Source organism: Periophthalmus magnuspinnatus, chromosome 17, assembly GCF_009829125.3.
Source record: "Periophthalmus magnuspinnatus isolate fPerMag1 chromosome 17, fPerMag1.2.pri, whole genome shotgun sequence".
In the NCBI taxonomy this organism is placed as follows: domain Eukaryota; kingdom Metazoa; phylum Chordata; class Actinopteri; order Gobiiformes; family Gobiidae; genus Periophthalmus; species Periophthalmus magnuspinnatus.
Window position 1 is genome coordinate 12,158,418 of NC_047142.1, and position 18,988 is coordinate 12,177,405.

The following is an 18,988-nucleotide window of genomic DNA, read 5'->3' on the forward strand; positions in this document are numbered from 1 at the left end:
ATGTTAAATTGCTAAATGATATTGCTGATAGATTTGTAAACACATTATGAGGTCATTGTGTTTGTGTTGAATTTCCAGGGGGCCATGCGATTGGGTGATCATATAGCCAATCAGTGAACGTCTGCGTCATTTTCGAAACTGTTACTAAGAGGGAATTGCCTTGACAGAAAGGAGTTCTACACCTATGTCAGGAAATATACGTTGCATAAGATAATGCGGATTCAGGATTCTTTTTTCTATTGTACATTTTGGTGAGGTTTTGTGTTAATTAATAACATTTGAAGCTGTTTTAGTACAAAGTTCCTCAATTTTCACTTTTTAACTTTAGACAAATTTACTGCCTCACTTTTTTCAACACATGACTGCCTTTTGATATTTACTTTTCCAATAGTTGTTTGGTTTAACTTAGTTTAGTTTATTCTTTATTATTAAGACTAACAGCTTATCATTAACATGAGCCATAAAATACAATAATATGTCACCATTTCCAATACATTATTTTTCCTACAGTCCATACAAATATAAAAAAATACTATATGTACGTTTTTACAGTGAATACAGTTAGGGAACTGCAGAACAACTGTATAAATCAAAATTCAAACTTTCTGAGATTTTCTGGGACGACTACGACTAGTTAATTGTCATCAGTTGTCATCAAGAATATCGACTGAACCAATATTTGGAGGCCGATATCCGATCCAGTGTTGGACCAGTGCATCTCTAAATACAGCACATATAAACTTGACTTAAGTTGACACACTTGATTATCAAAGACATGCTTTTTCAAATTTCTAGTGAAATTATCTAATTTCACTGTCTGGAACCTGATTCCACTGTCTGATGATGTGAAAAGATTGACTGTGGATCTTGTCATCATATTTGATCATTCCCAAATGAATTTACTTGACTAAATACATTTTTTAATTTTTGTTGTTATTTTTATGTTCCAGGTGGGTAGCAGTCATGTGAGGGACGTACTGATTTGACAACACTCCGCTGACACCGAGTCCTCTGTGTGAGAAGAGCATGTTGCCAACACACTCTCTCTGCTCCATTATCTGGCTCAACCGGGGTATCAAACTGAGGAAACTAGTCCAGTCAGGTTTGAACAACTCTTTTAAATGCTCCGTAGCTTTGGCTGAGTCCTAACTAAAAGCACAAGAGATCTGTGCTACATCACACCTACACTCTTCTGGTTGCCATTTTGAATTCTCACACAAAATGGCGTCAGGAGGCAACATCAAGGTCTAAAACAGCCAATGCAAGAGAGACTTGAATTGTTTTTTACTCAGAGATGCTTCTAAGAGTTGGGTAAGGACAATTCCAAGAGCGACCCCTGCTGCGTCATCTTTAACCCTTTACTCCGTAGTCCGAGTGACACAATTCTCTCACAAAATGGCCGCTGAAGGGTTCCAGTACCGCGCCCTCTATCCGTTTGCTAAAGACCAGGAGGAAGACTTGGATCTGCTACCTGGAGACCTGCTCACGGTTAGCAAGGCATCGCTGCTGTCCTCCGAAAGCTACCAGGAAGGATGTGAGGAGCGACCAGAGAAGCTGGGATGGCTCCTGGGCTACAACGAGAGATCCAAGCAGAGAGGCGATTTTCCCGGGACATACGTGGAATTTGTGGGGCCTGTCAAGATGAGCCTCCCAACAACGCAGCCTCGATCTCAGAGACCCCTCCCCGCGGCTCCCACAGCAGACCCCATCAAAGGTACAGGACAAGTTCATTACTGCTATCTAAATAAAACATTTCACATTTACATTGTACTAGTGTTGATTTCAGTACCAAGGGATAGACTTGATACTCAGTACCAATTCCGATATCACGATAATAATAAAAAACAATAGAATGACATTTTTACACTAAATAACAGCACTTTCTTCACTTTCACATCTGTGTTATCCCTCAGTCGTCCAAGTAGGCTCCATAATGGCTCACGGGTGTATACTAGTCTGTGTCTTATGTTTGTTCTGATGCAGCTTAAGATCATTCTAAAAAAAACTTTTTGGTTTCAATTTCAATTTCAATACTAGTTTTAGTATCGATTAGTGTCTGATTTTTGATATTTTGGACAAACCTACATTATAACAACGGTTTTGTGCTCATTGAGGTCTTTGATAATTGCTAAATAAGGAGAAACAATTGGATATTTCATACAAGGTTGCCGTAGTTTTTTCATACATGTTCCTATTTCAGAATCCAGACTGGCTGGCTAAGCTATCTTCATGGTGACAAACTGCAGTTTTACCATGACTCATAGAGGGGTATATTTTTACTTGGTTGGTGTTAAATGTCACTGTCTCTTTAATTTATTCCATTACCACAGAAATCAACAGCTCCTCGTCTCCACGTTAAAGGGTGTAGCTGTATCACTTTGTGCAACTACTTTGATTACGCAGATTGTTATATCACAAAAACTATTCATTTTCACAGGGTTTTACCAAGTGTGTTGTTTTGAAGTGTTGTGGAGCCAATTAGAATAGAACGGAGAATCTGTCTTTGGAAAAAGTTTAACGTTTTCTGAAAAATGCATTAAAGGACCCATATTACGCTATTTTCTGATCCATGTTATAATGTTGTTTCCTCATCAAAACTATGCCTGGGGTTGCGTTTTGTTTCATTCATGTTCAGGATTCAAAATCTGCATATTTGTTTTTTCTCTCAAACAGAAAACACTCTGTTCCACGATGTGAGGTCATGCTGCAATACAGGAAGTGCTCCACTGTCTTTTTAAACTCCATATAGCTTCACTAGAATCATATGGATGATTTCAGCCCTGGAATTGTAAAAGTAATAGCACGAAATAGTGAACCTTTAAGAAAGAAAATACTTAATAATAATATTGTACCCAAAGATTAGCTTGCTGTTGATACATTTACATTGAAACCAATTTTGACCCCACAGCAACAAACACATATACAATACCATATTTGTACAACAACCTTTTTATTGAACCTTTTTATTTCAAACCCATGTATTTTCATCTCTTTTAGCTTTACTTTACTTTGGCAGCCTCTATGTCCATCTCAAATGTACCCTTGGCACAGATATCTCCTACCTAAACAACTAGGGATACATCAATACTGATACCAGTTTTGAGTATCGGTGCTGATACTGGAAAATTAGTTGGATCAAGTATTGGTTCCATGATATCGCTTACACCGATAATCTGGTTGGACCTTTAATTGGACGTAATCACATTATTTACAGGCTGATTTTGTCCTAGAATGTCTCATGATGTTTGAACCTTTATTCATACACATTTCTTTAGTAATAATTTCAAGGATCAATAATAGTGAACATATCACAGTTAGATCTCTTGTGATAAGTTAACTTCGTTTTAAGGAAATAAATGCCATTTTCCATCCCTACACTGGTATCGGTTAATATCAGCTGTCGGCAGATACTTAAAGTCAAAATATCGATATAGGTATTGGTACTGAAAAGCTCGATCAGTGCATCCCTGTAAACAACTTAAAATAAAAGCAAAGATTGGTTATCAAAGTCTTCCACATCTTGCAGGCTTCTCTCCTCATTTGCACTCCCTTGTGGGTTAATTTATTGCTTCCTTGCTGGAGTGAGGGTTAGGGTTACTCCTGACACAGTGCACTGCTCCCTGTTTGAAAGCCTTATTCTGTGCGATTCGCTGTGCTCTTTTATGACAGATGGGCTGAGTACAACTGCGGGCACGTACTGCCGACGCTGAACTCTAGGTTACCTCTGCTCCGGCCAGTTGGCTATTCACTCAGTGCTACAACTGAACACCATTCTAATTCATTAGTTTGAAGGGAGTTTTATGCTGCAGTCTCTCTCCCATTCTGTGGTGTCCTCTCTCTGTATGGGCTGTCTCTCTCTCTCTCTCTCTCTGTATGGCTGTGTCTCTCTCCCTCTCTCTCTCTCTCTGTCTCCATTTCCATCTCTCTCTTCCTCCCTCTTTGTCTCTCTTTGTCTCTCTCTCAACTTCTCTCTCTCTGCCTATATGGCCGTCTCTCTCTCTCTCTCTGTATGGCTCTCTCTCTACATGGCTGTCTTTCTCTCTCTCTCTTTCTCTCCATTTCCTTCTCTCTCTCTCTTCCTCTTTGCTGGATTGTTTATTGGTTCTATATTCTGGTTGGGCCTTTAATTGGATGTAACGATACAGGCTGATTTTGGCCTAGAACATTTCATACTTTGAACTTTTATCCATATAAAATTCTTCAGTCGTCATTTGAAGGATAAATAACAGTTACATAACACAATTAGATCTCTTGTGTAATAAGTTAACTGTGTTTTAAGGAAATAAATGCCATGTTCTGTCCCTACACTGGTATCAGTATACTTTGGCAGATACTTTAACATAAAGTATCGATATTGTTATCGGAACTGAAAAAGCTCGATCGGTGCATCCCTGGTCACTCTCTTTCCCTCCATTGCTCTCTCTATCTCCCTCTCTGTCTTGCTCTGTCTCTCTGTTTTTCTCTCTTTGTCTTTCTCTCTCTCTCTGTCTCTCTCCCTCTGTCTTTCTCTCTCTCAGTCTCTCTCTCTGTCTTTCTCTCTCTCTCTCTGTTCCTCTTTTTCTCTCAGTCTCTCGCTGTCTCTCTCTTTCTGGCTTTTTCTCTCTGTCCCTCTCTCTCTCTGTCTCTTTCTCTCTGTCTCTCTCTCTCTGTCTTTCTCTCTCTCTGTCCCTTTCTCTCACTCTCTCTCTCAGTCTCTCTCTCTGTCTTTCTCTCTCTGTCTCTCTCAGTCTCTCTCTCTCAGTCTCTCTCTGTCCCTCTCTCTCTCTGTCTCTCTCTGTCTTGCTCTCTCAGTCTCTCTGTCTCGCTCTCTCAGTCTCTCTGTCTCGCTCTCTCAGTCTCTCTCTGTCTTTCTCTCTCAGTCTCTCTGTCTCTCTCTCTCAATCTCTCTCTTTCTCTCTCTCTCTGTCTCTCGCTGTCTTTCTCTCTTAGTCTCTCTCTGTCTCCCTTTCTCGCTCTCTCTGTCTCTCTCTCTCTCAGTCTCTCTCTCTCTGTCTTTCTCTCTCTGTGTCTCTCGCTGTCTTTCTCTCTCAGTCTCTCTGTCTCGCTCTCTCAGTCTCTCTCTGTCTCTCTGTCTCTCTCTAGTTGGCCATTCACTCAGCGTTACAACCGAACTCCATTCCAATTCATTAGTTTGAAGGGAGTTTTGTGCTGCAGTCCCACACATCAGGAACTCTTTAAAAAGGCTTTGGAGTTGTGCACGTTCCAGTGAGCTTTTCTCCCCCTTTTTTATTTACATACAATAAAAGAGCTGTGTGTGAATGGCTGGGCGTTCCTCTGGGCAACGCAGGTGAGAGAGAGAACAGTGTCCTTGCGCTGTGACAGACACTGAGACAAACCATTTGGGCAGTAGCAGAGGCCTGTAGGGGAGCAGTGTGCAGAGACGGGGACAGAGAAACCCAGAGAGGATGAGGGTGGGGGCAGAGCCGGGCAACAGTTTGGCACAGAAGCAGTGGCTTATAAATGGAAAGATTGGCCTGATTTTAGAGATGTGAACTTTAGTGTTGTCACGATACTAAATTTTCAAACTCAATACTACGGAATACACTCAAAAGTCAATGCCAATAACACGAGTATAAAAAAAGAAACTTTCTTTAGACATTAGAATGTCATTTTCCAACATTAGTACTTTCTTTTACATTACCATTTGGCCTTATATCTGTGTAATACCTCAGTCATCCAGGTATATTCCATAGTAGGGGTGAGAATCTATGGCTATCTCACGATTCAGTTATAATTCTGAGGCTCACAAACCGATGCAAACCGATTATCAATGCATCTTAATGTTTTACTACTCATTTTACCTTCATATCAAATTAGTGGCACACTTTTTTAAATGTGCAGAGCTGGGTTTTATTTAACACAGCAGCTTTATTTAAATGGCTAATTGTATTGTCTTTTCTGTGACAGGGATTAGTGTAGCTAGAGGTGGGAAATAATAACAGCGCATCTACTGCAGAATAGCTGTTAGCAGGCCTTCATGCTATCTGCTAGCTTTTCTGCAGGCTTTTATCAGAGAAACTACAATGCGCACTCTGCTCTGTAGGGACAGTGTGGAGTTTTGAACAGTTCATCTGCGTGTTTTGCACTAAAGCTGCTTTTTGAGTGCATAACATGAAGCTGTCTCCATCTTGGACTCAGGAAAAATGTTACGCTACAAGCTAACAGAGCACTGCAGCTCACGGTGCCGCCTGTGAGTGTCTTTTCCTGAAAGCTCAAACATGAACGAAATAAAGCCTCAGACAAATCCTGAACAGAGACATATTCCCGTGGGTCACAGTGTGACAGTGGAGAGGTCACCGTCTGACGACAGCAGCAGCAGCAGTGGTCTGTGCAGCTACTGCTCTGAGTGAGCGGAGGAAGGAGGTAGGACAAAGATCGAGGAACACTGGGAAAATAATTAAACTTCAATTAAACTTAAAATTCTGATTACTTGCATGTCTGCATCGATTCATAATTGTTTCATTAGAATCAACGATACACCTAAAACACAATTATTTTTCTCACCTCTATTTCATAGTGGTCCATGGGCATATACTAGTCTATGTGTCTTATACTTATAGCATCAGCATCATTCTAAAGATATTCAGGTTTATTTCTGTCCTGTGAATGTGACTTTTTTTAGTATCGATACCTGCTCAAACAAGTATCTAGTTTTGATACTAGTTTTAGTGTCAAATAGTATCTGATTTTCAATACATTTGACACTTTTGACACCCTTTTTTCTGCCATGATTTTTCTTGTAATGGCTTGTAGAGCAAGAAAAACATACCACGGAGCAATTTGCTGCATAGAGACAACACAAACTGTACTGTATGACAGTAGAGCATCGCCGTATTACTAAATGTATTCATCCACTCTGCGTCTGAATATGTAAAACAGTACACTTATATTATTGTGTGTGGTGAGTGTTGTAAAATCAAAGACTAAATACCGAATGCATAAAGCAACAGTATGTAACTTTCTGATTCCATGGAAATAGATGGTTAAAACCATATTTCACCATATTTCAGAACATTTTTCATGGAGATAGAGACATTTTATGCCATACTCTGGAATATTATAGCCAAAGGAACATTTCCATGGAAACATTCAGGAGGCCCTTCTTCAGGCCAAAAAAAAGTCAGGTTTAGGGATGCACTGATACTGGTATCGAATATCGATGCTGAAAAATCATCTGGATCAGATCGGTTCTATGATCCTGATGTAATGTGTGATGTAATATGACGATTTACAGGCTGATTTTGGCGTTGAACTTTTATTCATATAAAATTCTTCAGTCGTCATTTGAAGGATAAATAACAGTTACATCTCTTGTGATACAATTGTATCTCTTGTGTAATAAGTTAACTGTATTTTAAGGAAATAAATGGCATATTCTGTCCGTACATTGGTATTGGCTGACATCAGGTATCGACAGATTAAAGGCAAAGTATCGATATCGGTATCGGGACTGAAAAAGCTGTACTGGTGCATCCCTAGTCAGGTTTGTGGAGATGCAAGCCAGCTCACAGTAATGACACATGTTTTCAGTGCAATAAAAATATCCAAGAAGAAAAAAAAACATGCTTTTATATTAGTGTATCTTTGGCAAAAAGTTACATACTGTGACTTTAACAATTGCATGTTGCCCCTAAATACTGTTTAGTGTATGATTTGGAATAGTTAAAAAGCCTCTTAAATTCCTCCTCCTCTAAAATTCTTCCCTCCTCAACACAGTTGGAACTTGCTGTAGCTCAGAGTGCTCTTTCCCTCCTTCTCTCCTCTCCCTGGCCTCACTGTAACTGCCTGCCCAAGTGAACCGTGGCTTGGCATTTTTTTACAAACTCCTCCCTTGTTGCTCACTCCCTCCCTCTCTGCCCCAGTCCTCTCTCCCTCCGCTCCGCTCCCATACACGTCCGATAGCGTCTCTAGACAGCTATAAACCATGTTAGTGAAGCCTATTCTCAGAACGCTATACCAGGAACAGATTTTCAAAGAACAGCTCGAGCTTGGACAGTGGAGATGGTGGACTGGAAAGATATGACTTAAGAAAAAAGGAAAAAAAAAGTAGGGAGAGAGAGAGCCAAGGCCACCCATTCTACTGCAAAGATAGGAACCAGCTGTATTTAGTTTCAACTCTTGGGCTATTCTCATGGCCTGGCTTCACACTTACCAGCGTGTTTGGAAGTAACTGAGTACATGTAACGAAAATACTAATTTGGAGTAAATGTCTTCCGGCACAGTTACTCTCTCATTGGGTGGTATTTAGAATAGAGTTACTTTCCTAAATTAAAAGGAATACATGACAGTACTTCATCATGTAATTTTGGCTTTGAACTGCACTGTTTGTAATTATGTGTCATGTTTTTTTACAGTATAATATAATGAAACTCAGTGTAAAAGCATTCCCAAGTGTTCATAATACATTACAACATACTTTTAAATTTGAGTATTCAGTACTCTGTAACTAAATAGATTTTCGAAGTATTCTTCCCATCTCTGGCAGCAAGCAATAGAAAATGTTTTCTGCAACAAACTCCCCAATCCATTTAAGCGTGAAGTTGTTTTACTGAAAGATTAATGGCTTTAGCAAAACAGGAACACCCAGAACATTTTGTACAGACGGGATCCAGTGGTAAAAGTGAAACATTAGCTGCGTTTGTTTCTGCAGAAAAGTTTGTAAGTCTGAAAATCAATGACCGAAGTACAATGTAACTCTACGGTATTGGTAAGGCCGTAGTCGACTAAAGATATTCTTGGTCCAATAAAGACATGTGCTGCCAATTAATTAGTGGACAAAAAAGGGGGCGTGGCAAAAGCTCTCAAAACTATTATGTATCTCTATGTATTTGACCCAAACTGCGCAGACAAGACTACACCTGCACAGGAGTTCATGCAAAATCTAATATTTATGAACTAAAAGTACTAGGAAACAATGCATTTATATAAAGGCAGATTAAACTTTCGAATCATGAGGTTAATCTACCCTTTTACATCTGAATACGAAAAAGTTCCAAATCTTCAGCTAACTCTCTCTTTAACTTCTCCTTTTTGCTATTGTCTCATATAAATCCCCATCATTTAAATAAAATTGACCGATTAATCAACTAAACGACTGAAGGCCCTCATTGCTGGTGGTTATTTCCTATTGTTATTATCATTATTTCAGCATCTAATGGGCAGTTTAATATTCATATTTTATTCATTTGTTCATATTTACATATTCAAGTTGCACCGAATATGAAAAGTCGATTATGAATAATAGGTCTGCTTTAAAAATTAACACTAAATACTAAGGAGACACAAGACAATATTTGTTATTATTAAGATGAAAGAGGTAATCTAAATATCTCCTGTAAAAACGTATGCTATGGATTAAATATAGTAGTATATATAGACGTAGTAGCAAAATGTTTAAATCTATCACTAAACTGTCATAAACACCTTAATAAGCTTGATATGATTTTAGCTCTCATTTCACCTGCACTGCTTCTCCCTAGTCTCTCTCTTTCTCTCTCACTTGCTGTTTGTCTAGCTCACTCTCTCTGTCTCTCCATCTCTGTCTCCCTCCCCCTCTTTCTCTCTCTCTCTCCTCCTCTCAACCTTACTCTTCCTCAGCCTCCCCCTCCCCTCCTCCTTCCCTCTCGACCTTTCTCTCTCCCTCCCTCTCTCTTCCTCCTTCTCTCTCTCTCAGGCTAGCACCGTGTTGTGAGATCGCCTGAGGTCACATTCCCTCGCATATGTGGCACAGAGGGGCCCGGGCAGAGCTCTCCTGTCTCCTGTCTGCAGCCAGAGACACACACACATAAAACTGAACCAGACGACTAACTGTCCCTGTCCTTGCCCCTGTGAGGGTGGTCAAAAGTATCGAAAATCACACACTAATCGATACTAAAACTAGTATTGATACCAAAAAGCCACATTCACAGGACAGAAATGAGTTTCCTGAATATCTTTAGATCTTGAGCTGTATCAGGATAAGTATAAGACACAGTATAGACTCGTATACGCCCATCGACTACTATAGAACATACCTGGATGACTGAGGGATCACACAGATATAAGGACACATGGGAATATAAAAGAAACTACGATGATTTAATGTTGAATATTACATTCTATTGTCTAAATAAAGAGTGTTTATTACTATCATCATGGTACCAGAATCAGTATTGAGTATCAAGTCTAATAGTTAAATCGAGTTTGACATTTTAGTATCATGAGCACACTAGTCCCTGTCTGTGTCCCTGTCAGCACCTGTTACACACTGTGACTGCCAACATATCCATGTTGACACTAGTCTCATCGATTTAACTGAGATCATTCCAACATCATTTAAGAATGTTGCAGTATTACCATTATTTTAAAACAATTAAAGCTGTACCTAATTTTTACTGTCTTAAAAACGTAAAAAAAACCAAAAACAGAACTACTTCACTTTAAATGGTTCTCAGTGATACAAAGTTATTTCTCTCTTACCTTATCCATTCTGAGCATCCTAATTATTGACCATGATCAGTTTATAAGCACTTTTCACAACTTTCAGAGACCAGAGTGGAGTTTTGCCGTGACTGTAAAGCTAACAACACTTAGCATGCTAACACACACTTCCTGATTATCAGAAAATTGCTATGTTTCAGATGACATCACAGCACTCTGTAAGCCAAATATATATTTAATACAGATGTGGGCAGCGAAAAGGAATATTAAAATGCTGATTTATCTTGTAATACATGTTTTTAGGTCTAGTCACTAATAGAAATGATCAGGTAAAACATTTGAAATCTGTCTCTTGCCCCCATCTGGGAGTATGACTTCATCACATTCTACAATCTGAAAACCACCAATAAAACACTTTCTAATTAGATGCAGACAGCACATAGCGGACTTATATCTGTACTGGGGCAAGACGTTGTATATTCCTTAAACACATGGTGAGAAATTGGGCACAGGGCCTTTAAGACTACACTGAATAACAAACATTTCATGGTGGCTGCTGTTTTACAATACCCCCGCACTAATCCAGCTCCCCTCTCTTTATAGCAGTATACATTCTGGCTTCTCAGACCAGTACTTTGAGTTTGATAATGGCTTTGGGAGGGCAGCCGAAACATCTTGATTTCAAAACCTTTCCCAGATGCCTAACTTTGAAACCTTTTCTACTACAATACCCCAGTAACAAAACACTGCCTTTTATAGCTGATTAAGGAATCATATGATATAGTGAAAGTTTACCATAATAATGACACTGGAACATTAAATGGAATAACAATGCAATATTAAAGCAGACCTGTTCTGTAAAATGGACTTTTCAGAGCTTTTAACCATGTTATAGTTGTTTCCCTTCCCATTTGCCCTCTTAAAGTTGTATTTAGAGTGATTTGTGTATGTTTGAGTAATATTTATACTCCTGTATTCAAGACGTTATTGCTTAACCCCCGTTTTCAAAGTCACCGCCATACAGCCAATTGCTCTGTACTTACTTCATTCTCCAATTTTACTTTCTTAATTGGTGATGCACATAGGATTTGTTGCATCATTAGTCATTTTGGTACAAATGAAAAAAATATACTAGCTGCTAAAGTGATCCCATTTGGCAGCACAGTTTTCCATCACATAATTCGGCGGACTTGTTGCATTTAATAAGTTGTTTTAGATGAATATTGGAATGTAAAATGTGGTTTAATTAGAACACAGTGATCTACAGGTGTCATGGACTGTTACTATAGAGCAGACACAAGCACGATATGTTTTCTTTAAACTATAAACAACTTTTATGACATTATAGTAGAATCAGTCAAACGTAGGAGGACTATGCATAAAATAAAATGGGCCAAAATGAATCTACTAACATTTGTCTAGTTTGCTACATTGAGCCAGATTACAACAAGTAAAACAAAAAGCCCCCAAATGTACCGTAATGTTATTAAAATGCTGTCATATAAAAGATCACAAGATTATTGCGTGATCCATTGCACTGGAGTTAGAAGAGGATCTCTGTGTTTCTCAGAATTGGCTCACTGCTGTGTGTGCACTGTTAGACAAGCCTGGATACTGACAATACACACTGCAGTCTTGCATAACTCCAGTCTTACAGGGGAGATACAGCAAATATTTAGCTTCACATTGCTTGCCTTTGTGAGCCTGTCTCGGAATTATAAAACAACTCCGCTCCAAGCCTTTATCCCTCTCCTAAATAAAACATGCAGCCACTCAACTTCCTTATGTATTAATAATTCAGATTTTGAATACATCTAGTTCGAAAAGCACTGTTTCTTAGCTGTCCGAGTCTCGTCTGCTGTAGTTGGCCGGTGCTTGTTGCTAGGGCCTGCTTTAATGAGACATTGGTTGTGTCCAAAACCACTCTTTATGTCTATGCAGTATATAGCAGGGCAGTTAAGTGTGTAGGGAGCAGTTTCTTCAAACTGCTAGAGAATTTTGGCCATAGATTTGTTTTTCTCATTTGTGGATTGTGTTTGCTGGCTTTCAGATAACATCTTAAAGCAGACCTATTACACAAAATCGACTTTTCAGAGATTTTTAACCATGTTATAATTGTTTCCCCTCACCATTTACTCAATCAAAGTTATATTTGGAATGATTCATGCACGTTTGAGCAATCTTTAATCACAATTTTTTAAGATCCTATGTTGCCGGTCAACCCCCGTTTTCACTGCCACAGGGACACGCCCACTGCTCTGTACTTACTTTGTTTAATTAAATTTTCTTACTCTGTGATAGGTATAAGATTTGGCAGCGTTGCTTACTCACATCTTCGTAAAGTATTGAAGTGTTTATTCTGGATTCCAGGCAAGTTTAATAGAGATGAGACAGGCAAGTTTACTATAGTAAATGCTCAGATTTTTTAGCTAAGGTGAGATCAGAAAGGGTGAAATGATACTCTTTTTACTAAAGAGGTTTCAACAGTATTTATATAAAAATACTTTATATTGATTTGATAAAGGAAAAACTGGCTTCTGCCTCCTTCTGAAATTCACCTAGAATTTGAAAACAACCAATATCACAGTCTAAATACATATGATTAGAATTTACTTTTGATTAAAAAAAGTAGTGGAAGACCCTGAAAGACAATTTTACTGAGACTGTAACAACTTGATGTGATCTGGTGTCGTCACCATACAAAAATTTCAAACTTGATTTCGATACTATGGAGTTAGCCCGATACTCAGCACAGATTTCTATAACACAATGATGATAAAAATTTTAGACAATAGAATGTAATTTCCAACACAAAATTATTGTGCTTACTTTTGTGATCATCGTAAAACGGTTCAAATTCATATTAGCAACACTTACTTGAAGTATCTAATTTTGATACTAGTTTTAGTATAAGTTTGTATCTGATTTTCAAAACTTTTGACCACTCTAATATGGTCCGCAGCAAAGTTTTTTTTTAAACAAATATTTACACAGTAGAAAGGTATACTGTACGCCGGTGGTCTTGAGAGTACAGAATGCAAAATTTCAAAAGTATATGTTTGTTTTAGCCCCAATGGTCTAAAACAAACAAGAAGACTTTGATGTTTTTGATGCAGATGACCCCAAACGTCCCAGGGGTGAAGCAGTTCATGTCTGAATCCATAGGGCAAGATGTTTATGCCCATAGATGCCACAGAAATGTGCTGTTGGAGCATAAGGCTCGGGCTGCTGTGAGGCTGGGGTTGGGAGCTTGTTTATGAGTGTAAAACCCATGTGAGCCAGCCCGCGTGCCCTCGATGCCCTGCACTGACTGGGACAGGGCATATCAGGTCCCTGTCCGTGTGCTGCCAAAGGAAGCCACTCACATTCAGGTTATTTTTCCTGTTCTTCACTTTCTCCTAAATTCCACAAATGTACACAGAGCTACAGCTGCAGCTGGAAAAACATACACCTACAGTATATTCTCTCAGTTTGGGACAGAGCAGAAGGAAAAATAGGGCTCATAACAGAAACTATTAACTTTTGCACTTACGCATTTTGTAATGTTTTTAAAGCAGACCTAATATGCATTGACTTTTCAGAGCTTTTAACCATGTTTTAGTTTTTTAGATGAATATTGCGTTTTAAAATGTGCAAATTATAACATAATGAGCCAGACATATTGTGCTTGTGTCTGCTATATAGTTATAATCGATAACACCCATGGACCATTATGTTATGTTTTGTACATTTTAAATAGTAATATTCTCCTCAAATAAAAGAAATATGTTTGCTGACTTCTGCATTAAAAAACTATGGTGCCCAATGGGAGCAGACCTTAAACACCTTAAACGTCATCACAACAAAGAGCCATGGAGCTGTCGGCCCTCCTATGGATAGCTGCACGTCACGCTAGAGCAGGGGTCCCCAAACTTTTTCCTGTGAGGGCCACATAACTTTTCGCTTCTCTGATGGGGGGCCGGGGTCAGTTTGTAACAGAAAAAGTATGACAATTGCAGGAGTGCCTAAACGTAAAAATGTATTGTTTTCCAGAAAGCCACACATAATCAAATAATCCTTTCTGGATTCTTCACAGAACAAAAGTCAGGAAAGAAATAATAACACTATTAATGAAATAAATAATAATCAAATTACCCTCCTTGGGTAATAATTAGTTCATAACTAAGCAACATTTTATTGCAAAAGTCCAACTTTATTATCAAATACAAATACACATATATGAAAAAAAATCAAAATGCTCTCTGGTATTGTTCAGGGGGCCGGACCAAATGTGGAGGCGGGCCGTAGTTTGGGGACCACTGCGCTAGAGAGTAGCAGATTTTTTTTTTTTCATTTGTACCAAAATGTGACCCTGCCAAATCTGACACTTATCAATGATTAAGAAAAAAACAATTGGAGAATAAAGTTAGTACATCACAGTGGCGGTGAAAATGAGGCAATATGGCATGGCAAGTGATTAAAGATTGCTCAAACATGCATGAATCACTGCAAAAACAACTTTGAGAAGGTAAATGAGAAGGGGAAACAACTATAACGTGGTTAAAAGTGCTGAAAAGTCAATTCAGTTTTGCAGAATAGGAATAGGTCTGCTTTAACTACGGCCAATACGGTTAGGTTCTGTGGAAGTTCTCCAGCACTATCCCTGCCAGTATGGGGTTTGGAGGTGCATGCTGGGATTGCGTGACAACAACGGCAGAAGCTCTATTGTCGTAAAAGTTGTCTTGGCCGTTGAATGCAAAGTAACTAAGATAATTAGAGCATTCTGATGTTAAATGCCAATAGAGCCACAGAACATCCTTTGTGCATTGATTAGAAGTAGGAACCTTCAGCTCTATAAAACTATTGCAGGTCTCTCTAATGTGTTACTAGTTAATTTGTAGGTTGGTGGGGCAAGGGCTAAAGTTCATTATTATTAAATTATTATTACGCAAAATCAAGCCATGTTAGGTTGTTGTTATCTCATCACAACATATGTTCAGTTGTGTTTTGTTTCATTCACAAATGTAAAAAGCTACCTTTTACCTTTTGTTCAGTAGAGATGGGTAAGTCCAGGGTTGAAATCATCCAAATGATTCTAGTGAAGGTGTATACAGTTTAAAAACACAGTGGAGCACTTCCTGTATTACCACATGACATCATAAAGTGGAGTGTTTTTCATTTAATGGAAGAACTCAGTCTAAATATGCAGGGTTTTTGTGTTAAATGGGTGTCAATGAAACAAAACACAATTTCAGGTATGTTTATGATGAGGAAACAACATAATAACACAGATCAGAAAATAGCGTAATATGGGCCCTTTAATGTGAGGAGTTCAGTGCTGAAATGGCTGAATCAGCACATAGCGTTCCCTGTCCTCTCCAAACGTCTGCCTCCTCCAGCCTCTCCCACCGGAGCTTTTGATTTCATTGACTTTTCCACCTTTTTTTCCCTGTCGTTTCCATGCCTGCCGCTCAAACAGGGAAGCTTGACTTGGCAGTTTGCTCCCTCACATCTGTTGTTTCTTGATCCTTGCGAATAGTTTACCTGAAGTCACCCCTGGGCTGCTCTCACACTGCTGCCGCCTGGGCACGCTCTCTCGGCCTGTTCGCTCAATCCCTCTCTCATTAAAGTCTTAAGAGATTTGATGATTGCTGAAATTAAGCAGCCGCAAAATAGAAAGTAAGGCAGTTTAGAGTGGGGTTGCGAGGTTTGCTTGTTGACAGGTTTGTGCAGGCTTCACACACAACTGCAAACTGAGCTTTTAATGAATTCACCATTTATAAACACTTTCTTCCAGCCACCAAAAAGTGAACTACAGCTAATGCACATTTACAGAATATCATTTCAGTTTTCAGTATCTTTATAAATAGTTATGGTCTGTTTCTAGTGCTTGCAGGAATCCTAAAATGCATAAATATTTTTTACAAATGAATACAGCGGAAACACTGAGAGACCTCCAGCTCAGGTTTCAAGTGAGATCTGTAGAAAGGCGATCCTGCTCCTAGTAATAATGCCTGTTGGTCAAGGTATTATTACATTATTGCCTCAACAAAAAGCTTCCTGAAGAGGTTTTAGATATCATCCATGCATGTTTGAGTAATTTAGTGCTCTTTCCCTATTCAAACCCTCCTTACGGTTAGCAATAAGATGCTGTGCAATGGTCAACCTAAAGGTCTATGTCATCCATGATCCCACATGGTAATTCCTCATAGACATACAAAAATATGATACAAAACTGTACACAGTTTTACAAACCTGATGCGATGTGCAGTAATTTTATTAGCGGAATGCACACTGAATGTGTTGTGATAGTGCTGTGAAGCTAACCTTGCACAGATGCAAGCACAAGATGGATTCTCGCGATATTTGTGAGTTCACAAACTCATGAGAATACATCTTGGCGTGCCCCCGCTAGTGCGATAGGGCCTGACAGGTGGTTTGTGCACCAATCACAAAGCAGTTTTGAGGTTTGCGTGGAAGCCAAAGGTAAAGCAAACAAGCAAACCAAAACAAACCCTATTTTAGCGTCAATATGGATTATTTATGTTTGTGAAACACGTGCAAAAGGAGGCACTGTGTTCATCTGTAGACAGCTAGACAGCGAAGATGTTGCTTTTCTCTTCTCTGGATGTAACAAGTTTGATTTTTCATCTTGTTCCACTGTTATGACTCTTTGACCAATTATTCAATCAGATTCAAATAATTGTCATGGCATCCTGCTTTTTCCGATTGCTTTCAGGAGATCCAACCCAGATTGATAATGTGTAGAACTCAAAGAGTGACAGGGGTCACTCTGGTGTGAGCCAGGTTTTTTCAAAGGGGGAGTGACTTTTGATCTAGAGCGTCAAAAACAAAAGTGAAACTTATAAAACATGTTAATGCAATGTTTTTGGTTAAGGTGTTTTTCAGCAATAAAAACATATTGAAAAAAATGGCAAAATAGATAAGTTTAATGCCTACTATAGAACATTTCAGGCTAAGCAGTAACATCTCCATAGAGACGAAAAGATGGTGGATCCTCTACCAGAAATATTACATAGTGCTTCTGTTAGATGAATTGCAATTGAATCTAAATTCAAATTTTAATGGACGAAATTAGCAAATATCAAGGCTTGCAGTTTTTGACGCAACATCATTTCCTCCACAAACAACAAAACGTCTTGTCTTATTCTGCATAAAAACTGCTAACCCTGGAGTTCAGACCTGGGCAAACATGTGATTCTTGTTTGTCACTTCTCTTCAATGCGTTTAAAACTTGAACCTTGAACAAAATCTGATTATTAAAACATGAATCTAACCAGAACTACAATACTAGTCTGAAAAATTGCAATTAAATATATTCCCCAAATGGTTCAACCTTATTACACAGTGCACACACCTCTAAATGAAACTGAAACTGTGATAACAACAATGCATTAGCAATATACCGTGAAAGTCCTAGTCCAAACGTTGCGGTGGCTTGAGTAAAAGTTGGATCCACTCATTCGGAAAGAGCCGTAAAACCTTAGCTCTTGTGTGCAAGCCTCAGAGCCCAGAGTGTTGAAACGTGAGCCTGCGAGAGGAGAGTTCGGCCGGCTTCAGGGCCTGGCTCAGCCCAACCTGGCAACGTGCCACTGTGCTTTTGCTTGTTCAGGATTTTTGAATCCTTAAATCCTTTATTGTGCTCCACTCACGCAAAGCACTAAGGTGAACAAGCGAGCAGGGCCGGAGGAGGAGGAGGAGAGGGGGAGAAGGAGGAGATGATGAGAGGGGACAGCATTTAGGGCCATAGGAGGAGGAGGAGAGGGGGAGAGGGAGGGGAGGAGAGGGAGATGACAGCAAGCTGAGCCAGAGGAGGGAGGAGGACAGGGAGGAGTAGAGGGGGAAAGGGAGAGAAAAGCAAACAGGGCCAGAGGAGGAGGAGGAGAGGGGGAGAGGAAGGAGGAGAGGGAGGCTTTCTCTGGCTTTGAAAAGTTGTTTGATTTAGTCTTCGGGGAGTTGTAAAGGAGATAAGATTTTTTTTTTTTTTTTTTTTTTCATTTTCTGCCCGCACCATTTTATTCTCCTTGTCGTTTTTATTTTCTTGACTGAATAAGAGCTGGCTTGTTTTATTGCATTCTGCACATTTTGTTCTGCTGCTTTAGTGAGAGAGGGAATAAATGCAAAGCTAGTCGTGAGAAGAAGTCCACGGCATCACTATTAATCAGCACATTTTATAACACGAGGTCCATTCAGTAGAGGTTATGCACTGACCTCATTTTATTTGAAAAATGCTCCTCAACATTCAGACTGACTGGCACTGAGGCAGAAATATGAACAGCACAATAGACAAAATGTGTTTCTTTGCTTTTTTCTGTCTCATTTTTCTTCTTGGAGCAATTTTTTTTGTGCTGTACAGAGCTTTGCTAGCTTGTTAGCCAAAGATAGGGGGAGATAAAGGACACTCGAACACAGGGCCGGTTCTAGCCTGTTGAATTTTGGTGGGCAGACTGAAAATTTAGGTGGGCAAACATAGAGCTGTATGTGTGTTTGCATTAGGTAGTAGGTTTGAATGGGTGGGCAAGAATTTCAACAAGAACAATGAATCTTCTCAGCACACAAACTCAGAGAT

General features: G+C 39.2%; 1 protein-coding gene across 2 annotated transcripts in view; it reads left to right on the forward strand.

The window, feature by feature from the left end:
• The window catches only part of pik3r2 (phosphoinositide-3-kinase, regulatory subunit 2 (beta)), a 52,928-nt gene that overhangs the window by 12,169 nt on the left and 21,771 nt on the right, over positions 1–18,988 (forward strand). The window contains exon 2 of one of the 2 annotated variants that reach the window (XM_033981819.2): positions 951–1,714. The exons of the other annotated variant lie outside the window; for it this stretch is intronic. Coding sequence (XP_033837710.1) covers positions 1,396–1,714 — 319 coding nt within the window. The 5' untranslated portion in view covers positions 951–1,395. The remainder of the gene's footprint in view (positions 1–950; positions 1,715–18,988) is intronic. 2 annotated transcript variants of the gene reach the window in all.